At 41.9% G+C, this 24,277-nt stretch overlaps 1 protein-coding gene across 1 annotated transcript; it reads right to left on the minus strand.

Annotated features, from left to right (window-relative positions):
* Positions 1 to 7,469: 7,469 nt before the first annotated feature.
* Positions 7,470 to 12,886, minus strand: LOC144276995 (arylacetamide deacetylase-like 4). Its single transcript, XM_077837475.1, has 4 exons — positions 12,704 to 12,886; positions 10,430 to 10,646; positions 8,629 to 8,692; positions 7,470 to 8,250 (listed from the first exon to the last, which is right to left on the minus strand). Exons 1-4 carry the CDS (start codon positions 12,884 to 12,886, stop codon positions 7,470 to 7,472), a joined length of 1,245 nt encoding a protein of 414 aa, XP_077693601.1.
* Between the last annotated feature and the right edge of the window lie 11,391 nt (positions 12,887 to 24,277).

Below are 24,277 nucleotides of genomic sequence, written 5' to 3' on the forward strand. Positions count from 1 at the left end.
ATTCAAATGGAGCTACATCCATTTGTACCACATTGGTTTAGCCCTTGGTGTTTGGAAGCAATTCTGATGGCAGGGAAGAATTCTTACTTCACGTCTTGCCACCCTTCCCAATTTCATTCTGATTTGATGTTCTGCCAGCATTTGAAAGTGACTATGTGCTATTCTTCTCCTTCTCGCAGTACATTGGTTCCACCTTTCCCAAAACCCTCATCAGCCTTTGCAACGCCTCCCATTTGGCTTCCCTCAGTTCCCAGCTCTTTGAATTGCAGCATATACAGAATGCTGCCTTCAGCCTCCTAACATGCCCAGAAAACTTCACCCACATCAGTCCCACTTTCAAGCAATTTCTATGGCTCCTTCCCATCAGGACCCAATTTAATTTTTTTCTTTTAATTCCCAAAGCCCTCTATGGTCTTGCTGTGGCCTGTCTCGTGGCTTTGGTCACTCTCTCTTCCTCCTTTGCACTCCCTATTTTTTTCTAGTGGTCTCCATCCTGTATCTCTGTACCACTGTAGGTACAAGAGCCTTCATTTCTGTGGCTCCTGACATCTTGACCAGCCTTCCTGCATTTCTTTGCCTCAATAACTCTCTCTCTCTCTCTCATTTGGAAACTCAGCTGAAAAAATATAGTTTCCTTCTTAGCAACATTTCTTTATTTCCCCCGTGCCCTGATATGATTTAGCTCTGTAACTGCACCGTTTATGGAAACGCTAAAGTATTTTGGGACCCACATTCTGTAAAATACCAGGCAGTTCATTTCCAGAGGTGCTGAGCACTCAGGCTCTAACTGAAGGCAGTAGGAACTTAGCATCTCCAAAATGAGGCCCAGTATAAAACTGGCATGAATTATTCCGTTTAAAAAAGTCATTTTAAAAACAAACTATGACATGAATGTATCGTACCCCATTCTGTAGGCAGAGTTCAACTAGAAAGATTCCAAGTAGAGCTATTGGGGGAGGGAGAATTTCCCCTTTAGTGACAATTTTGATGAAAACGTGTGTGTGTGGGGGGGATCCTTTTTGTTTAATTTTTCATAGGAAATTTAATTTTTTTGTTTGAAAACCAGAAACTTCCGTTTTCGGATGGAGACTGACCATTTTTGAGGAAAGCCATCACTCTGCGGGAAACATTGTGAGCAAAAATCCAATTTTCATCAAAAATAAATTTAGACGGAAATGTTTTACCAGATTGAATTTATTCTGCAGCTCCTGTTTGTTTTACTTGGTTCCTCGGTGACACCTGGTGGCCAATTATATACCTAACAAGCTTTTTTCTTTTCCAGTTTCCTGAGGCCTAGGTGATACATCTCAAGGTTTTAAAACTGAACACACAGGATTCCTCTACAGTGCCTTGTATAAGTAGCAACAGTGGAAGTTGAGATTTCCTTGGTCAGGTCTATAAAATATCTTTAATTCTTCCAGTCACAGCCACCTTAGGCGTTGCTTGTAACAGTAACTACTGTACAATCTTTCCAAAGGAAAGGTCGTTTTCTAGCTGACACCAAGAGTCCCTTGTTTAGTCCATTATCTTGTTACTTTTTCAGAGCTATTTCTTCATGTTTTGTTTCTATTGGTGTATCTTAGTGTAAAATTTTGAATAATTTTTTACCTTCTTATCCTATTTACCTAGCTGTTGAGATCCACTTTATTTGAACTAATAATAATATAAAAAGGAAGAAAGGAGTATAACATGATTGCTTTTGAAGCATGTCACCAAATATCACAGAGAGATCTAAGGATCCTTTGTGTAGAAAGAGCTAATTTAACTTGCCTAATATGACAAGTGATCTCTTTCTCGCAAACATATAAATACTTGCAGATTGGGTTTTCTCTCTCATTCAGACTTCCTTCCGTATTTCAGCATTGATATCGAGTTTTAACCCTGAATCGTTTTGTTTTACTGCCTGTTCGGGTAAGTAGACTTTGAAGTGAATTAAATACTGGGAGACAAATTTTTTAGCAGATTTAGATTCCACAGAGTGGGGCGGGGGTGGGGGGCTCACACGAACTGGAGAGAAAGATTCATAGATTCATAGATTCATAGATATTTAGGTCAGAAGGGACCATTATGATCATCTAGTCTGACCTCCTGCACAACGCAGGCCACAGAATTTCACCCACCACTCCTACAAAAAAAACCTCACACCTATATCTGTGCTATTGAAGTCCTCAAATTGTAGTTTAAAGACCTCAAGGAGCAGAGAATCCTCCAGCAAGTGACCCGTGCCCCATGCTACAGAGGAAGGCGAAAAACCTCCAGGGCCTCTTCCAATCTGCCCTGGAGGAAAATTCCTTCCCGACCCCAAATATGGCGATCAGCTAAACCCTGAGCATATGGGCAAGATTCATCAGCCAGATACTACAGAAAATTCTTTCCCAGGTAACTTGGATCTTACCCCATCTAAAACCCATCACAGGCCATTGGGCCTATTTACCATGAATATTTAATTACCAAAACCATGTTATCCCATCATACCATCTCCTCCATAAACTTATCGAGTTTAATCTTAAAGCAAGATAGATCTTTTGCCCCCACTACTTCCCTCGGAAGGCTATTCCAAAACTTCACTCCTCTGATGGTTAGAAACCTTCGTCTAATTTCTAATCTAAATTTCCTAGTGGCCAGTTTATATCCATTTGTTCTTGTGTCCACATTGGTACTGAGTTTAAATAATTCCTCTCCCTCTCTGGTATTTATCCCTCTGATATATTTATAGAGAGCAATCATATCTCCCCTCAGCCTTCTTTTAGTTAGGCTAAACAAGCCAAGCTCCCTGAGTCTCCTTTCATAAGACAAGTTTTCCATTCCTCGGATCATCCTAGTAGCCCTTCTCTGTACCTGTTCCAGTTTGAATTCATCCTTCTTAAACATGGGAGACCAGAACTGCACACAGTACTCCAGGTGAGGTCTCACCAGTGCCTTATATAACGGTACTAAAACCTCCTTATCCCTACTGGAAATACCTCTCCTGATGCATCCCAAGACGACATTAGCTTTTTTCACAGCCATATCACATTGGCAGCTCATAGTCATCCTATGATCAACCAATACTCCAAGGTCCTTTTCCTCCTCCGTTACTTCTAGTTGATGCGTCCCTAGCTTATAACTAAAATTCTTGTTATTAATCCCTAAATGCATGACCTTACACTTCTCACTATTAAATTTCATCCTATTCCTATTACTCCAGTTTACAAGGTCATCCAGATCCTCCTGTAGGGTATCCCTGTCCTTCTCTAAATTAGCAATACCTCCCAGCTTTGTATCATCTGCAAACTTTATTAGCACACTCCCACTTTTTGTGCCCAGGTCAGTAATAAAAAGATTAAATAAGATTGGTCCCAAAACCGATCCCTGAGGAACTCCACTGGTAACCTCCCTCCAACTTGACAGTTCACCTTTCAGTAGGACCCGTTGTAGTCTCCCCTTTAACCAATTCCCTATCCACCTTTCAATATTCCTATTGATGCCCATCTTATCCAATTTAACTAATAATTCCCCATGTGGCACCGTATCAAACGCCTTACTAAAATCTAAGTAAATTAGATCCACTGCGTTTCCTTTATCTAAAAAATCTGTTACTTTCTCAAAGAAGGAGATCAGGTTGGTTTGGCACGATCTACCTTTTGTAAAACCATGTTGTATTTTGTCCCATTTACCATTGACTTCAATGTCCTTAACTACCTTCTCCTTCAAAATTTTTTCCAAGACCTTGCATACTACAGATGTCAAACTAACAGGCCTATAATTACTTGGATCACTTTTTTTCCCTTTCTTAAAAATAGGAACTATGTTAGCAATCCTCCAATCATACGGTACAACCCCTGAGTTTACAGATTCATTAAAAATTCTTGCTAATGGGCTTGCAATTTCTTGTGCCAATTCTTTTAATATTCTTGGATGAAGATTATCTGGGCCCCCCGATTTAGTCCCATTAAGCTGTTTGAAAGGAATTATAACGTCCCCAACCATGTGGCTCTCCACCCCAAGGTTAGGGTTCCTATGGTTAGAGTAGTTGGACCTAGGCTCAGGGTTCCAATGGGTAGGGCTGCCCACCTTAGGGTACACAATATTGCTGCTTTGGTTCCTCAAAGTCTCAAGTAGTCTCTGCTACTTGTACTGCAAATCTGTGGCGGAACTGTTGCTGCTGGGGCCATGTAACTATAGAACCCATTAAAGGTCCAACCTACACAACTGATTGGAATTACCTTGTGACAGGAGCAGAGAATAAACATGCTGTACATGGACTCTTGGATACGGTGATATTTGCAACGCAAGCCATCCCTTCTTCAAGAGAGGCCTTTGTTACAGTAGCAGAAGCTAAATAAGGACATGTCCGTGCACATGTGAGCTCCATCCTCATGAGCTATGCAGGCAATCCACAGTAATAAATCTATTCACAGGGCCTAGTTCTGTATGTGGATACAAAGTGAGTCCTTGCCATTCTCTGGAGGAGTCCTCTGCCAGCACTGAAGTAGCAGCTACCCTGGTTCACAGCTGGTGCCACCTACTCTCTCTCCACAAAGCCACTGGGAGAAAGTGATTGTAATATTTTCGGAACAACTACCAATTTCAGTCCTTGTTTAAATTCTCTCACCAGGCTGGATAATGCTACCTCACAATGCAACGCATGATAAAGAATTTCCTGTCCACAACAGTAAAGTGTACCTGATGTATAGAAGTTGAACATTGTTGATAAATATTTATATAGTGCTGTGAATGTTCATGGTGTTATACAAAGATCTATTATGGGGCAGCTATGATCTAATGGGCTGATCATGGGGCTGGGAGCCAGGACAAGTAGGCTGTATTATTTGTCCCCTCCATTAGTTGCCGTCTTTGTGCCTGCATCTGCAAAAATAATAATTATGGTTGCCCACTTTGGCTGAAGTGCTTTGAGATCTACAGGTTAAAACTATGGATATAATTATAGACAATCCTTTGACGTGAATATTTTATAATCTGATCAAATCAAAACAGACAACAAAAAGCAATGGCCAACATCTCCTGTGAGGGAGGCAGTGGGGAATTTTAATGTTTAGAAGAGGGATTGCTGAAAGACATGGGTTTGAAAGAAGGAGAAAAGAGGGTGATTTGTAGGTGAGAAAAAAGGGCATTATTCCAGTAGCAAGAGGATTGGGACAGCATGATGGAAGGGGAAAAGTCTGTTATGGGAGAAGCAGGAAGAGGTCAGGTTTGCAAAAGAACAATGGGAACAGGGATGGGGAACGACAATGGAGATAGGTCTGAGAACAATGACCCTGATTCTGGAGCTCTCAACTAAGCTCTATTCAGTTCAGGACCTGGGAAGAGCAAAAATAGCTTTTTGCCATATTTATGCCCCCTATTACTGGCCAGGAGCCAGTTCAACCATTAATACAAGTTAGAATAGCCTCAGGACTGTTCTGACTTGCACAGGCAGGCAATGTCCCCCCAGGGGCTATTATACCATTCAGGCATCATTGGCACACAGAAGCATTATGATCAATGGGGGTAGAAAGACACCTGTGACTTTAAAAAAACCAAAACCCTAGTTTCCCAATATTCTGAGGTTATGTTCATGGTGAACAATTGCTTAGTTCATTAGTTGTCAAGAGGGTTGCAAAAATACTCAGCAGGCTACCTATAAAGGGATGTTCTTTACCTCTTTGTATCTGCTTAGATAGTACAAAGAAAGAGAGACTGATTTGTGTGATGACGTCCTTTTAACAGCAGGTGTGGAATGTTGCCATCCAAAGGTTCTGGAAGGTGGCCTGGCAGGTTGAATGAGGCAGCTGGGTGTCACGAGGCTTGACGCAAGGCTGTTTGGAGGAACGTTTTCAATTGGGATCGGTGGGAGGGTCAGTTTGAAATGGGTCCATTTGACCTGAGGTTGGTAAACGGGTCAGTTTTGGTAGCTGGAATAGGGCAGCTGAGAGTGATGTTGAATGGTGTGAAGGTGGGAGCCAGGAAGAAGTTGAAGCCAAGTGGCTCTTATCTAATCTCCGTCAGCTTAGAGCATCTCCACTGAATTCAAGCGTAACCAAGACTAGACCCTGACTGGCCCAGCGTAGTCACCCTCCATCTTGAGGATGAACGAGACAGAACAACGGGGGAAGGTAAGGATGTCAAAGTGTGAGAAAGAGAGAGCAAAAGAAGAAACTAGTCAGGAAGAGAATGTAGAAAAGGAGCCTGTGAAATCCATCGGGGAGAGGCAAGTGAACTCCTAGTTATCCTCCCTTATTACAATGATGCTCTGAGGAGGCTTTGCATCACCATACGGCCCATCTGGTGTGTTGCTTTAGAAACAAAACCACTTTTCTTTTTCCTTCATGGACAAAGCGATTCTCTGACGGTTTTTAGTTCTGGGACAAAATTGGGGGAGGGGGGAATAAAAGGCAGTGATACTCGCTGAAGCTCTTCCCAAAAACTGAGATCTATTCTGTTCTGTACAGATTCTTATACTGCCCCCATTACATAGGACCTGAGCACCTTCCAGCTGTGTGTTAAGCAACATGAGTGACATCTGTCATGCTGCATACATGGGTCATGGGTCAGATCAGCAGTGACTACAGGGCTCTGGGAGCTAGGGGGAAAAGAGTAAGGGATGCGGGTTGTGTTTTTTGTCCATCCTCCTGGTTGGGAGAAAGGGCCCAGGCAGGGACACATGCATCCTGAAGATGAACTCACAGCTGCACTGAAGGTGTTGATGGGCGGACTTTGGCTTCCTCGACCATGGGATGCAGTTCCAGGAAGAAGGTGTGCTGGGAAGAGATGGGGTCCAATTGACCAAGAAGGGGGAAGAGCATCTTCACACACTAACTTGCCAAGCTAGTGAGGAGGGTTTTAAACTAGGTTCAAAGGAAGCAGGTGACAAAAGCCGGCAGGTAAGTATAAAAACAGGCAACCTTTACAGAAGCTTATGTTGGGGGGCAGAGATAAGGAAATTACATTAGGATCATAGGAGCAATAAGAGGGAAATCTGTGGGGGAGGTAAAAAGGGAGGTGCTGTTGCATTATACATCAAGAGACTCTCCCATCCTTGTGTTTCCCCAAACATCCTTCATGTTGACAAGGGGCAAGAGATAACAATGCCCCTCTTTTCCCCTCTCCTTGTCGCTCTGCTGCCTGGAGGGGCTGGAGAGTTGTCCCTGTTGCTTCTCTCAGGATCCTGACCTGTTGTACAAAGACCTATGAGTTGCTGGAGGTCAGCTCGGGCGGAATGAATATTTCTGTTTCCCCCCCCCCCCCCCCGTCTTAGGCATCTTTTTATTGCGTGTTTCCAGTGGTGATACTGGCTTTACTGTGTGCTGTTATAATTTCTATCTGAGGGTCACAATTATGCAGGTGGAAACTGGAAAGTGTAAAATACTGCATATTTTAAAGAACTCAAATCTAAAACCTAAACAAAAAGTGCCTACTTTATTTGCATAAAGTATTTTGCGCTTGCTATTGGAAATACAGGACCTGCAGCATTTAAAAAAGAATATTTTTCACAATTTTTTAATAAAGTTCACAGTATTATCCAGTATCTTTTTTGCAGAGGGAAATGAAAAAATTCCAAAACCAAAAAAAGCTAATACTCCATGGAAACCATCCTCATTATGGTACCAGCTGACTCGAACACCATTATCCTCTAATCGTTTCTTGTACAACAGTCCATCATCCCTAAGCACATCAAATTCACAGGTCAAAATATAAGACTCAGGAAGCTGGCAAACAATAGCATCTTCTGCTAAAAGTGGGGAAAACATTACCTCTAACATTTGTTTAGTCACTTCATGAACGTCATGCTTATATTCATATGAAGGCAGTTTCTGTGGTTTATAGCCTCTGATCTTAAATTCCTCAGGAATATTGTCTGCACTTATCCATTTCTTATACTTCAGTTTCATATCCTCAGGAACATGGGAACTCTTCAGGACATCTTCCACTACTGATGTGTCTTTATTGAGATAACGTAAGCAAAAGTAGGCAATGCGATCCTGGAACAAGAAGGGGACTGAGCGGTTCTGCTGATATGAAGGCAAATAAAAGTCCAGCCCCTGGAGGCCTGGATAGATCAAGACCTGAGCACGTATTTTTGGGAGGTCTGTCCTGCTCACCAGTATTTGGCAAATAGCAGTAGCGAAATTACCTCCACAACTGTCCCCACAAATGATGATGCGGGCAGGATCCACCTGATAATCTTCCACATGCCTCATAAAGTGTATGGTGGCATTAAGGCAATCCCAGTACTGGCTTGGATACAGATATTCAGGAGCCAACCGATAACTAAATATCAAAGAAATTATGATTTTTAAAAAAGTAATTACAAAAATTTCATTTCCATTTTTTATGTCTAATTGGTGTGGCATCTTCTCTTTAAAATGCCCTTCTAAATTTGCACATTTATAAAACCTATGTATTTTAATTAGTTCAATAAAAATGTCCAAAATTTAAAATAATTTTATTTGTTACTCTAGCATGATTTGCCTAAAAATACATGCCTAAAATGAACAAAACCCTCAAACCAGAAATATAGGGCACAAGCTAAAATAGTAAGGACTGTCCCATTTTCAGATCTCAGCATGTACCACAGAAGCATTCCAATTGTAAACTGCCACATTGGGGGAAAAACCTATATAAAAACACTGGGTTGAGCTCACTTACCCAACAGACACAACCACTGAATCGGTTTCTCTGGCAAAATAACGACACACTCTTTCAAAGGCATCTGAAAACAAAAATTTTCAAGAGTAACGTATCTGAGTTCTAATACATGTGAATGGAAGATTATAAAGGGGAAAACTTAATCTCGGTACGTGAACCAAATATCAGCAGACCTCAGAGACCAATCTGTGCGACAGCCTTATGTACGATCATGAGTTTTGAAAGAAGGCTATAAAAAGTTGCTAACCCTGAATAAGGAAGTGGCAAGGAAGAAGAAGATATTTGAGTTCTCATATATTCCATATGCTTTAGAAATAAGACTGAAACTTGTGAAGAATGGCATAAAATCTAAGTACCAAATCCTGCTCTGTGTAGTCATGAGTAGTCTTTTGTGACAAATTCTTGCCCAGTGTAACTCTGTTGATCATAGAATCATGGGGTTAGAAGATCATCTAGTCTAACCCCCTGCCAAGATGCAGGCTTTGTTGTGTCTAAACCATCCAAGACAGGTGGCTATCCAGCCTCCTTTTGAAAACCTCCAGTGAAGAAGCTGTCACACCCTCTGGAGGCAGTCTGTTCCATTGTCTTACTGTTCTTACAGCTGGGAAGTTTTGATGTCATAACAGTGCATTGCCCTTGGAATACGTTAGACATCTGTTATTATGTATATCCCTTAATAAGGTGTGGAGCACACATGCTGTTGAAACCACTGCAACCCTGAGTTCATTTCTCCACAAAATAAAACCTTTCCATCAGTTAGTGGATCAGGGCTGACTTCAATATGGAAAAGGCTTTCAAATCCCCAAAACCTCAAGAAGGGCCAAATCCATATCACCTTACTCTTGCATGTATTCCAAATTCATCACCGAAGTATCTTTAGAGGTCTGGGGACTTTTACAGATTCTAGAGGTGTATTCTACAGTCAATATATGCCTAAAAGATGTGTTACTATAAAAGGAAACAATAAGCACAGAGGTATTTCTCTTGGTCTATAACAGAAGTAGTATTGTAATGGAACAAAATGTTAATTCATGCTTTAAAACACACTCAAAATCAGCCTTGACTTGTGTTTGACCTACATCCAGAAACCAGCGGGGTTGTTTAGAACCTTCTTACTGTACCCTAGATACTTGTGAGCACTTAAACTGCTCTTTGCCACGTATTTTAGAGTCCAGCTTTGAGAGTTTTTAGAGTTGGAGAGAGTCAGGTGGAGGCTAAAGTCGGGCACTCTGCTTTTAGTTTGCATTACCTGGGGAAACTGTTCAGGAAGGCAGGTTTCAGAGCTAGTAGCTTGGGTGCAAGTCAGCTGAGCAGTTGCTGCTGTCACCCTCACCAGCTCTGTGCAGAGAAGGATTCTGATGCTGTCACCACTTGAAACTGGCAGGGCTGCTGACACTGAGGAGTGATAAAGTGGGGTACAAAAAGACCACACCGGTGGCCTACATCATAGCTTCTGTAACCTCCTATACCACTGAATGGATATTGGAAACCTGCAATTTTCGAGCAAGGACGTGGAAGATTGCCCAGAGGCACTTCTGACATTTTTGGAGCTATCCAAATAACTCCTTTTTTTGTGTGGTTTGTTTGTTTTGTTTTGTTTTTTGTTTTTTGTTTGGATAGACCAAAAAAATTAAAAAAATTATTTCAGGTCAATGAAAAGCAAAAAAAAAAAAAAAATCCAGTTTTTCTCTAAGCTTCAAACCAGACACAAACCTTTTCTGAGATTCCAAAAATGTGTGGTTTTTTGCCTTTTGATTTTTTTTAACTTATCAATCATAATTTTAATCTTGATATTTCTTACTAATGCTTCCCAGGGTGCCAGCACCTCCATGAAAGTAAAGGACTCCCCTCCTTTGGCCAGCAGATGGTGCTTTTGCCTGGTAAACCCTCACTGGCACCTCAGCAAACTTCAGATCTCTGATGAGGAGTTTTGAATCTCTCCATGGTGGTATTCCATCCAGCATAAACCGGAGTAAGCTTATGTCACTGCAGATCCCCAGCTTCTCCAAAATCCTTCCCTGTTAAAATGAAAGCGATCCGAAATTGATTACTGCAAAGAGGCCCAAATCTTTCAAACTACACAAAATGCGTGGACTGTAGCTTGCTGGGATGGATTGAATTTCAGAAAACAGAGGTGGCACTTTAGTGCCGAGTATGGTCACAAACCAAGAAATGATCAAACTGTTTTTAAGTAAATTGAGTGGTGCTGAAAGTTGCCAGGTTGGCACTGATGGAGACCTAAGTCATCTCTATCCCCGGAACAGGAGCAACGGGGATATGGTGCAGTGCAGAGTTCCCTATACAGAAAAGGGTCGTCTTTTGCTGTTGTTCGTAGTTGTGATCATTCATTTTTACGGAGCCAAATAATCACAAAAACGGTTGATCTTAAAAATATTGGGAGAAAAGGAAAAATAATTTCTGATTTGGAAACAGGGGCTAGACAGGGAGGCGTCTAAGGGCATGTCTCCACCGCAAAAGCTGTGCACAGGCTAGCTTATTCAAGCTAGCTTGAATCCAACTAGCATGGGTCACTATAGTGATGAAGATAGCACAATGTAGGCTTCAACTTAGGTAGGACTTAATATCACATTCCAAAACCTTCAGTATGTTCAAATACCTGCCATGCTTTTAAAGCAACCTGTCAAATAGATATTTCCTCCTAAGAGTGAAATTTTCCTTTAAAAACAAACCCCCCCAAACCAACCAAACAAAAAAACTTTACCTTGCTCGATGTCCAGGGTGGCAAATACTTAACCCTTGGCCCAGCTTTTTCTTTCATAAAAAAGGAATAACTTTTAGATGTAATGTCTATGAGCTAGAAAGTTCAATGTCAAAAGAGCTTTATGGCATTTGTTAGAAGAAAGGGGATGCATTGGTCACTCCTAGCCCTGGAAGATTCACATTTCAAGACTGACAGAAAAATTATTTTTGGTCATTTTGAAGATGTTTCATGTTTTTAGTTTTAATTTTAATGTTTCTCTTCCTCAGATCCATGCACAATCATAGTAACTAAGGCCCATAGCTTTGCAAGTGGAAGGATACAATCAATAAGCCCAATGCAATGTTTTAAATTCCCTAAAATTATCCTAGATGATTATTGTGTGTGTGTGTGTGTGTGTGTGTGGGCCATGTGTACTATATCAAGAACACATGCAGATGTGGCAGGTTTGGTGTGGTATAAACATTTTATTGATACTCATTTGTGATTATCTACATAACTTCACTCTTCTCCTTGCCACTTCTGATTAAGCAACCATCTGAAACTCAGAGTAATATAACCTGTTGCACATCTTTCTGTATTCTATTCATGTGTGTGCATGCATAATACATGCAATGTAAAAAATGTGGGTATAGTGTATTGCAAGGCAAGCTGCATTTGTCTGATCTGTAGCTAAAGAGTCCGTCTATTCATTTCTGGGGTTGTTGCTTCAGATAGGTTTCGCTGTAGTAAAATGCCTGTGAATTGTCAAGGCACAATCTGTCCCAGTGAATGCACAAATGCAGGTATGTGCATTGAACTAGAGCTGGATGGGATTTTTTCAGTGAGATTTTCCTGTCAAAAAGTTGATTGGTCAAAACCTGAAAGTGTTTGTGGGAAAGGGTCAGTTTTGAGGAATTTCTCAACTCAAAAATAGTTGAAGAAAACGTTTCAAAATTATCAAAACAAAAAACTTTGGTTTCCCAGTTTGAAATAACTTTTCCTTTTTTCTCTGACATATTTGACTAGGAAATGGGTTATGGAAGCAGATGTATTAGAATTCTGTCAGGCTTGCTATTATGTGGGTATCTATCTATGGACAATTCAATAAGTGTAATATAGATTTTTATTTTGTTTGAAGCAATGTTTTAAAAATTATGAAGTGTCTGGAGTCTGAGAGGCACAGAAAAAAATCTAAATAAATAAACTCTAAAATCAGCCTCTAGTCTTTACCTTTAAGAATTAATTTAATCTGCAATAGTTCATATTCCAGATGTCTGAAGACTGTTTAAGAATTTTTTTTTACAGATCTTTCAACTCCCGTCCCATTGTCAAAAATAAAAGTTGAATCCCCACTTTGAAGACAAGTCAACTTACCAGAACAGCCGTCATAACTAATAGCGAGTGATAAAACCGAAGCTTTAGTGGCTGGTCAATTCCAGGAGGCAGTTCTGATTTGAAGAGATCATAACAAATTGCCCAAATGAACAATACCGGTAGCAAAAAGGGAGAAATCCAAATCACTCCTATTAATGTCAAAGGAGCACAAACAAACCCCATTGAACTTGAATGAGGATGATGTACTCAGAGAAGTGATTCTGATTTGATTCTTCCAGTACTATTTCTGAAGAGTCCTTACAGAGGACTAAGAAATACAGGGCATCCTTTTGACACACAGCACAAAATACATAATCAGATTAAGATTGCAATATCAGTAATTCTCTCCACCCTCCTCCCATGAATCATGATGATGGCTCCACCCACACACAAATACATATCAACAGAAGAAACTAGCATCTCAAACTCAGGTGTAATTTTATTCATGATTTCTTATTAAATACAAGAGAAATGAACATTCCAAATGCACCTAAAACTCTGTTTATTCTGTATGTGCTTTCATTATGACTCAGTTCTGGATGGACTTCTTGGTGGGACTGCAGAACTAACCCTTGGACATTCCAAAAGCCCGAAGTCTCTCCGATTTTCGTATTCTTCAGGAGACGGCCCAGCAGGGCTACTGCACTTCAGAAAAATGTTTAGGCAGACAGTTGTGCCATACATATTGCAGAAGAACGCAGGACACAAAGATGTTCCTATGCTGCCAATTCCACTGAAAAATTAGCAAATGTTCGATTTAGGGTCTAGGTTTTCCAGAACAGAAAGTTTGGAGTGTGAGAATTTCTTCTCGCAAATTTCTACTGGGAACTTCACATGAACTAGATTTTTGGTAATCAGAACTTGCCCATCTTCCTTTTAGGGCCGGATGTGCTGAATCTGTGTTCTTCTTTCTAGTGTGTGTATGCACAGCCCAACCACCCATCAGTGCATTACACCTTTCACTGGCTTTCCTCAACAATACAGGAGAGTGATCTAGCCTTTAACACCAGTTTTCAAGGTATGCCTCTAGGAACAATCCCATCAACTATAAGCTACTTGTCTTCACTTTCATGGCCCTTCATAGCCTATTCCCACCCTACCTACATCATCTCTCGTCCACTCAACTGATCAGCCAGCGATGCCAGCCTCTATTGTCCACTTGTTAAATTTTCAAATAAGCACCTTCATGCTTTCTCCCATGCTGCCCCTCATGCTTAGGAGAAGCTCCCTGAAACTATCCACAGAGCTGCCTCACTATCCTCCTTCAAAACCTTCCTTAAAATTCTTATTTTCCATGCTGCCTACAAAAAAAAAACCATAATAATGGTTAGGCTGCTGGTGTGCTGAATCATGCTGACCAATATTGTCTCATTGTTTCCTTGTACTCCCCCATGTGTCAATAGTCATCTCTTGTTTTATACTTAGATTATTAGATCTTTGGGGCAGGGACCATCTTTTTGTTCTGTGTTTGTCCAGGGCCTAGTGCCCTGGGGTTCTAGTCCATGATTAGGGTTTCAAGCTGGTACAGTAATACAAACAATAATGATCATACAACCCACCCACTTCCCCGCTGGTGCTAATGGAGAAGCAAAATGTCTGCCGTGAGGTAGTCCAAGATCTGTTATTAAAAGGAAAAAGGTGCCCCAGAAATCGCATGTCTGTAAAATGGCCATGGCCGCATGTATCTGCATACAGTGCTTTTCAGAGCAAAGAAAGATTCCCAAAGACAAGTCTTCTTCAAGTCTTTCATGTCTTTCATGATTTCAAGATCTACTTCCGCTGAGGAAATGAGTGCACCCTCTTTTACCAGTGGGCTAGCACCCTGGAGAGATTCTCCCAAACTTCTGATGCTTCTCACAACAGGGTTCTGAAACCTTCTTCAGGAAACATCCAGCCCAAGAGGCATGCGTCCAAACTAATTCCTCAGTGGAGGCATCTATGTTTTTAAGAGAGCCTCTAACCAAAGTGAAAAGCAATCCCATTAAATGTATTTGTGACTGTCATATGTTTTACTGCTGTGACCTCCATGCCCCAGGTCGCAATGCCACTCACTCAGCATTGGCCCTGGCACCATCACGATGGGGGGCACCAGGGCTACTCCTCAGTGAGTAACGGGGCAGCTGGTGCTGCTGCTCCTTGCTGCTGCCGGGGACTTGCTGCTGCATCAGTACCTGAACTAGACCAGTCAGGGACAATGAGCTAATGCTGGGTGGCCCCTCACAAATTGGGCCCTAGGCACGTGCCTGCGATGACTCTGGATTTGTGCTGGAAATGGCCCAACTTGATTATCATACACATTGTAAGGAGAGTGATCACTTTAGATAAGCTATTACCAGCAGGAGAGTGGGTGGGGGGAGAGAAAACCTTTTGTAGTGGTCTGTGTGTATAAAAAGATCTTCTGTACTTTCCACAGTACGCATCCGATGAAGTGAGCTGTAGCTCACGAAAGCTTATGCTCAAATAAATTGGTTAGTCTCTAAGGTGCCACAAGTCCTCCTTTTCTTTTTGCGAATACAGACTAACACGGCTGCTACTCTGAAATCTGTCTTACTCTGGCTTTGGTCAAGACATTGAGGATTCGCCAAAGAAAAAAGGGAAAAGACTGTCAGTTTAAGACTCTTGGGGGGTGGGGGGAGAAGGGGCTCAGAACAAGCATGATTTTCTACAAAAAAAACAAGGCAAAGGGCTAACATTTGCTTTTTGTGAGTACTGCAGAGCTGATTTTTCTGTTAGTCATGGCGGATACAATGATATTTCAAGACGTATTGCTAAGGAGAAACAAGCGAGCCGGGCCAAGGCTGCAATGCAGTCAAAATGTTTGGTAGCTTGTTCTCCATCTGCTGCGTCAAAAATGAGTGACCGTGTAACCAAAAGTGAAATGTTATTTATAGGATTACTTTTGGAGCATACCATTCCTCCTGCTCTCAATGATCATGTGAGACCTTTCTTCAAGAAAATGTTCCCAGACTCCAAAATTGCTCAGCACTATGCGTGTGCTTCCAGAAAAATGACCCATATTATACCAGGGTCCATCTCACCAAAAGCACATGAAAATGTACCAAGTGTGATTGAAGGCCATAAACAATATTTTGACACAGGATGCTAGTGTGAACAAGTCTGAGAAGTATGTTCCAATCTTGGTTGTGTCTGAACACCCAGAAACTGGCCTTACAGTTACTGAGGTTTTAGATATGGTTTCTTGCACATCAGATACATCTCAGGAATTATTTGATGTAACCAACATTGGGCTGTCAAAACACAATGTTGACTGGAGTAAATGTGTTACGATAATGCAGCAAACATTCACAAGAGTGTATTGTCTCAAATTAAAGCCAAGCAAACAACAAACCAGAAACTGTAGGTAGTGGGCTGTCTCTCCTACCTCATGCACTGTATTGAACTCATTACAGATGAATGTTGAGGATTTGATCAACATTTACTACCACTTTCAGAGAAGTGTCAAAAGAGAGGCATCGCTGAATGAATCCATTGAATTTTGTGATACTAGTGTGAAGAAAAGTGTGTCGTATGTGAAAATGCACTTGCCGAGAGATCTATTGACTGTACCTTGGCTACTTGGGATGGGCTACACTCCTTTAAAAAGAAAAGGAGGACTTGTGGCACCTTAGAGACTAACCAATTTATTTGAGCATAAGCTTTCGTGAGCTACAGCTCACTTCATCGGATGCATACTGTGGAAAGTGTAGAAGATCTTTTTATATACACACAAAGCATGAAAAAATACCTCCTCCCACCCCACTCTCCTGCTGGTAATAGCTTATCTAAAGTGATCACTCTCCTTACACGGCTGTTACTCTGAAACTCCTTCTTTATCAGGACCTTTGATGAAAAAGAGCAAAGAGGCGCTCCTGGAACATGGGAAATAAGAATACCAATGAGATCCAAGAATCCTTTAATGAAGTTGTTGTTTTTTTTTTTTTTATGCAGTGCTGCCCATGTTTTACATGTTCAACTGACTCCTCCAAATGGAAGCACCAGTGAGTCACCTTTTGTACCGAGTAATGATGACTCTATACAAAGATATTTGTCTGAGATTTATGAAACCCTTTGTTAGGATTGCTGCAAGTGAGAATGTTATGAAAATCAATTACAAGGATTCTCCTGTGCAGTCACTGGCATCTGAAGTGTTGGTGCATTTTGAGACATGTGACTATGCAAGAATGAAAAGCATCATCAATACAAGACATCCATATAAGACATTCGTAGTTTAATTTTTTTGCAAAGCGCTGGGTTATGTGAGAAAAGGCAATGCCTTTACGAGATCTTGTACTTGAGAGCTGGGCTTTTTGTTAATCCAACCAGTTGTGTACCAGCATCTCCTGATTTGATCAGGGCACAACAAATGGATCCTCTGATTTACAGATTTAGAGATTATCAAATCTGTGATGCATTTTCTGAATATGACAGCACTATGAGAACTGATGAATTTTGGTATCATGTATCTCAAATGAATGACCCAATAAATGGCCAGGTAAGATTCCGTGTGTCACAGTTCAGGGCAACTGTACCTGTATTCCCCTTCCTAGAGCTTGGCTTGTTTAGCCTAACCAAATGAAGGCTGGGGGAGATACAGTTTCTCTCTGTAAATACATCAGAGGGATAAATACCAGGGAGAGAGAGGAGTTTCTTAAGTTGAGCCAACGTGGACTCGAGAACAAATGATAAACAGTTTATATCCAACAAATTTAGGTTTGAAATTAGGTGAAGGTTTCTAACCATCAGAGGAGTGAAGTTGTGGAACAGCCTTCCAAGGGGAGCAGTGGGGGCAAAAAACCTAACTGGCTTCAAGACTGAGCTTGATACGTTTATGGAGAGGATGGGATGATGAGACTGCCTATGATGGCATGTAGCTGATCTGCAACTGCTAGCAGCAAATATCTCCAGTGCCTGGTGATGGGACGCTAGATGGGGAGAGCTCTGAGTTATTACAGAGAATTCTTTCCCAGGTGACTAGTTGCTGTCTCTTGCTGACGTGCTCAGGGTCTAACTGATCACCATATTTGGGATCAGGAAGGAATTTTCCCCTGGTCAGATTGGCAGAAGCCCTGGGGGTTTTTCACCTTCCTCTGTACCATGGGGCATGGATCACTTGCAAGTTTAAACTAGTGTCAGTGGTGGATTCTCTGTAACTTGAAGTCTTTAAACTACAGTTTGAGGACTTCAGTAACTCAGCCAGAGGTGAGGAATCTATTACAAGAGTGGGTGGGTGAGGTTCAGTGGCCTGCAATGTGCAGGAGGTCAGACTAGATGATCATGATGGTCTCTTCCGACCTTAAAGTCTGTGAGACAGTGTCCATGTAGATTCTCCATATTTTCACATCAGCGGCCTCAGTTTATGCCAGAGGCTAGATGTCTCCATACATTCCTTCATTTCTGACTAGGTCTGCTGTGGAAGTGATTAGTGGCCAATTATTATACGGTCATCTATTCAAAAGGAAGTAAACAGATCACTAATACATTTCATGTAGATGTCCAATGAGCTTTCAGTTAGAAAGATTTGATTATTCTTAATGTCTGGCTGGATTTCAGCCCGTAATCTAGAGACGAAAACCTCTGCTTTCCTTTTATTTGTCTTTTTGAGCCATCTAGTCTATTCTTTAAACAAGTTTTGTTTTAAATCTACCATAGCTGAAGCACTAATAACTGAATAATCTAGTTATTCTTCTGGTATAAGGAATCAATCCCAGCCTTTGTGTCCAGGGCAGAAAATTAAAGCTTTCTCTGGAATAAGCCTCACTGAACACGCACCTACTTCATGCAGACAGCAGTAGCAATTGTCTGTCCACACGCTAAATTCATAATGATTCTGCACTCACTTAAGAAAATACGATACAATACTTTCTGATTGCCACTGATTCGATGCTCCTAGTGTCAGTAATATCCACTATACCACAGAACTAGCTTTTTTCTTTCTCATTTTGTAAATAAGTTTCCAGTTTTTGTAACCTCAGAAAGCGACTCTCTGAGAATTCTGGTTTCATTCTCTTAGCCTTCCTAAAATGTGTCAGAATAATTGAGACGTGCGGTGTCTGCCCAGCCTTATAGGGATGCTGTGTGTTTTAATAAATGTATGTAAAATACTTTGAGACATTCAGATAGAGAGCCCTATAGCAATGCAAAATATTAAACCAAAAGGGCCAGATTCCTACTAAGAACTGCCCCTTTGCATCAGTCAAGAGTCTGGTCACAGATCCTGACAAACAATTCCTCGGGTCCCCCCGTCCTCTCAGGCGTGGGAGGGATGGAGGAGTGATATCCAAGGGGAAGACGGCAAAGAAGGGGTCCTATATCTATCATCCACTGGCATAGGGTCCACTAGAGACATAACAGCTATTGACCAATTTATTTTATCAATATTAGGAATAAAATGGGTGTGAATACAAGGGGGAGAGTCAAGGCTGGAGTTTGTGAATTTTAACTCTCAATGTTCAATAGTCAGAAATCTGTAAAACTCATAAGTAAAACAAAGTTGGTTTTATAACTTTAACATAATGAATGAAGCTTTTTTTCCTGTGACTTTCCAATGTGTTCTCTCACAAGGCGGGAGTGGCTATTATTTGCAAGGACTTCATCAGCTAATTTGTAATAAAGAAAATCTCTTCTTAAAACCCCACCACCACTGCTTCCCCCTTGACATAGAGCAACTTTATATGTGGAAGATCCCTTTATGTAGAAATCTGCCCTTCAAGCAGAAAATATTCCTATTTATGCTTTGAAACTGTGAAAAGCTACATTATTGTTATAAGGGCTGGTGGTCGTTGCTGTTAAAGAAGGATTGTATCTGTGGAGCTGGAAACTCTGAGTTTACCTCTGTGGGATGGGCCTGCTGACTTCTAAGGGTCAGGCTTAAATCCCGAAGTCCTAGTCAGCCCATTAGAACTAAATCATGGATAGACACATCAGAATTATGTGGCACAAAGGCATGAAAGTCAAGTAGGTTTTTACATAAGCACAAGGCAGTTGTGGCTTTTTCTTCTTGGGAGGGAAACATCTTTTTTCCTTCTTGTTTTGGGCACAGGTAGGGCCAACTTTACATTTGGAGAGGAGGGTTGGACTCTTCATTCCCTTTCCCAGCAAACATTTACAGCCACTAGCCGGACCACTACCCTGTGCCTTGTGTCTAACACACTTTCCCTCACTGTTGGAGAAGTACAATAGCTTGATGTTTCAGCTAAAATGTTCAGAGGTGAAATAACTGAGTGTCAATCAGGCCCTGATCAACCAATGTGCACTCCAGGCACTTGTCCAAGGCCCCCGATCTCAGGGTGGCCCCTGACCAGGTTTGGGCCTAGGGTTACCACCTGGCTGGTTTTTTAACTGGCCTAGCCAGTTTTTTTCCTGCGTTGTTGGTTGCAGTGTGCCAAAGTTTCACGTGTTCACTTGCTTTCACGATGGAGTACAGCTCACACAGTTATGGGGATAGCTGCCGGCACAGCACTCAGGTCTCACTCCATGGGCCGGATCTTCAATATGCCAATATGGTGGCTAAGGTTTCGCTGGAAAGAAACTTCACTTATTCCACTGCCAGGTGTCAGAGCAATGATTTCTGATGCAAAGACAGAAGAACCACTGTGTCACCTCCACTCTATCACCTGCTACACCTAATGTGAATCGGGAAAGATCAGTTTCATGGTCCAGCTGACCTGCATCAAGATGACTGAAGGGCCACAAGTATCAATAGATTCATCCCCATGGTCTGTTGCTTAATAATAAAGCAAGTGTTATTTCTCACCTGTGGAGTGAAGGCATCTCCAGGAATTAATCTTGGTTGTAGCTCTGTGGTGGCAAGCTACCAAGCTGTGGGTTTTCTTCCCCAAAGTTTCTGGTGGAGCTTTACAAATCTGTAGAGGCAACAGGCAGCATGCTTTGGCCCCAGCATCACCAACCCCAAATGTTTCATAAGTCAGGCCCTACAAGGTCATGCAACTAGCTTAAAAATCAGGAGGTTTTAAAAAAATAAGTTTGCATTTCGAGGGTTGAGCTTTTGGGCTTCATGTTTTTTAATCTTTGTCTCCACAACCACAAGGGCTGGACCCTGACTTTTTTCTGTTTTGTTTTTGGGGGTTTTTTTTCTTCTTTTTAATGAAAGCTAATATTCTCACACAATCACATGACTCCTGGAGCTGAGGTTTTAAGAAAAAACATCAGCCGTCATGAGAGGCCCCAGCATTGCCAGCTATCTTACTACAATCATATGCCCTAGAAGACAAACCACTACTGTACATGTTCACTGGAGAGACCTTTTTATTATGTACTACTTATTCTTGTTGATTGTTTGTGTACAGGTTGTGCCTGAAGGCCTCCATCTGTATTGGGGTCTCATTGTGCTAGACGCTGTACAAACAGAAGAGAAGATGGTCCCTATCCCAAAGAGTTTATAGTCGAAAACAATTCGATATAGAGTATGACTTCACTGCCAAAAACGTGTATTCTCAACTCCGATTAGCTAACTTGGGTTAAAGTAACATCAAAGATGCAGCAACATGGCTTTTAACTTGGGTTAACAGCTCAAGTTCAACCCCAGGCTCCCCTATACGTTTTAACTCGAGCTACTAACCTGAGCGAAAAGCCAAGTGGCTGTGTCTTTACTGCTATTTTAACACAAGTTAAGAACCCACCTTTTCTGCAGTAAAGACGCACCCATAGATTAGGGGCAGCCAACCTGAGCCTGAGAAGGAGCCAGAATTAACCAATGTACATGGCCAAAGAGCCACAGTAATAGGTCAGCAGCCCCCCATCCACTCCCCCCACCCCCCTAGCACCTCCCGATCAGCCCTCCCCCTCCCTCCCCACACCTCCCGATCAGTTCTTTTGTGGCATGCAGGAGGCTCTGGGGAGGGGAAGGGGAAGGAGTGAGGGCACGGCAGGGTCAGGGAGGGAGTGGGAAGGGGGAAGTGGGGGGCAGGGCCTGGGGCAGAGCCAGGGGGTGAGCAGTGAGCACCCCCCGGCACATTGGAAAGTTGGCGCCTGTCGCTCCAGCCCCGGAGTCGGTGCCTGTACAAGGAGCCGCATATTAACTTCTGAAGAGCCGCATGGGGCTCCGGAGCCACAGGCTGGCCACCCCTGCGCATCGATAGAAAACAAATAAACAATTTGTCAAAAGTTACAGTCCAATTTCTCCCCCTTTTCCATTTATAATGCCCCCTCACACACACTACACTCTCCTCTGTCCAGCTCCCGCTGTCAGTTAGTCTCCTTCACAGCCCTTAAACACCACAACATGGGACCTCCTTCCATTCTAACTACCCCCCCTCAGAAACCTCTGTCTCACGCTGGTGTATGAGTTTTTTAAAATGCCAAAATTGTCCCGCCTGTTTCCATCCCGCACGGAGGGGCTTTAATGCTGCTCCGAGGAGGAAGGAGTTGGGGGTAAGGCACTCACATGGTCTCTCCCTGCCACTTCCAACTTCTACTTTAATTACATTAAAAAAAATATTAAAAGAATGTTAACATTGCAAAGCCAAGCACTCAGAAGTTAAGCAATGCCCCCTTCAGTGGATGCATTTTAATAGAGTCTTTAATTACATAATCACCTAGTGGTTTTTCCATTTTAGGGCACCATAGGTGTGCTTCCAATAAATGTCACCTAGGAGGAGGGTAGATGCAATGAAACTGCATTAACCCTTACTATATGTGGGTGGGTGCCTGTTGTCCCATGTATAAAATTCGCACTCATGCAGACATGAGTATAGATTGCCAACATGCCATAAACGGCATGTTATTGGAATTCATAGAACTGAGCAGGGAAAGGCTGGAAATACTATGCAGCTAGGACCATGATACAAAAGAACCTTGTGAGACTGGAAACATGGGCAGAAAATAACATGAGATTCAACTTGGAAAAAATGCAGAGTTAGTAGCTCAGAGAAAAATAATCAGAAACAGATATTCAATGACAAGCTGAAGAAAGCTGGAAAGGAGTAAGAATGAAAAAGACTTCACCAAGACAGCGGGCAGCAAATTAGACAAGAGTGAAAAATGTGATGGGGCAGCACAAAAAGTTCAGTGCAATTTTGAGTGATACAAACAAAACATCACATCATGGAGTAAGGCTGTGACGGTTGCTTTTTCTCCATGCCATTCTAGTGCGTCCTCACTAAAGCCCTCTGGAATCTTACAGCCTGCTCGAGAATCTTCAATACCAGCAAAGTGCTGACGAACTGGAGGGAGTTCAGTGAAGAGCAACAAAACAGGCTGAATGAGGAATGATTAGAACAGCAAACTGAGGAGAGCTTAGTTAAGCCCCAACCAAGGAACCACATGTTAACAGTCTACAAGCATTGAAAGGTGTAAAAAACCAAGAAGACAGAGAAAATATGTAGGGTAGAACAAGGGGGTGTCAATACAAAGAAGTAAATTAGGGTGACTAAGTCAGGAAACACTTCCCGACAAGGAGATCTGTTGGGCCTTTGAAATAGTCATCTGTCTCAGCCTTTGGCAATCCTCATGTTCCTGTGATTTTTCTAGGTACCTCAGAGATACGCCTTGCAATGCTTAGCTTCTCAATGCCTTTGTGAATCCAGGGCCTAGTCCTTTCCTCTGCCAATATGGACGAATAAAATATTTCCTGTCTCTAACTTTTATGGGCCTATGAATACAGGATTTTTATGGATACCTTCCGGAAAGCCTGAATTTCAAGAGGGTGTCTTAAAGGATTCTTTCTCAGCTGTCTCAACCAGATAATTATCTGTTCAGCCTTCAAGCTTATGAAGCAGCTGACAACTATTTAAGGTTTCAGAGTGACAGCCGTGTTAGTCTGTATTCGCAAAAAGAAAAGGAGGACTTGTGGCACCTTAGAGACTAACCAATTTATTTGAGCATGAGCTTTCGTGAGCTACAGCACCCGATGAAGTGAGCTGTAGCTCACGAAAGCTTATGCTCAAATAAATTGGTTAGTCTCTAAGGTGCCACAAGAACTATTTAAGGTATCCAGCTTCGTACCACAGCAGTGCAAATTCCCTGGCTGGTCTTAATTTTAAAGCAAAGGATACTTGTAGCTCTGGAACTCTGATTGAGTCATTTTCCTGTGTGTTCCTGAGAGACAGTAGATCTGCCAGACAAACACAATTCTTAGTGTCTGAACATTCATTATTGCAGCTAAGCTAAATGGCAGAGAACTTGTGAGATGTTCTGTCAGCACCAGGGATGTAATTTAGATGAGGCGCAGAAGTGGTCCAAGTCATGATGGGGATTGTGTAAAATTTGCATACCCTGGCTGCTTCCTACTGCACTGACAAAAATGAAAAGACAGAGCATGTATGAGCGTCAGCTCCAAAGACTGTAGGAGTAAAGCTGGTTGGAAAAGTCCCGTTAAAACAAAATTTTGATGAAAAATAATCTGTGGAAAATGTTTTCCATCTTCTGTCCAGTGCTACAGCTGCTCAGAATTTTTTGCCAACATGAAATTTGAATGATAAACGGATATTAAAAATAACAGACTTTTTTCTCTGCTGTTTTGTCAATAGCTTTGCATCTATCTGTCTTCATCTATCTTTGTTCTTATACTGACACCCGTCATTGTAATATTGGAGCACGTGTGAGCTCCACAATGAG

This window comes from Eretmochelys imbricata, chromosome 18, assembly GCF_965152235.1.
Source record: "Eretmochelys imbricata isolate rEreImb1 chromosome 18, rEreImb1.hap1, whole genome shotgun sequence".
Classification (NCBI taxonomy): domain Eukaryota; kingdom Metazoa; phylum Chordata; order Testudines; family Cheloniidae; genus Eretmochelys; species Eretmochelys imbricata.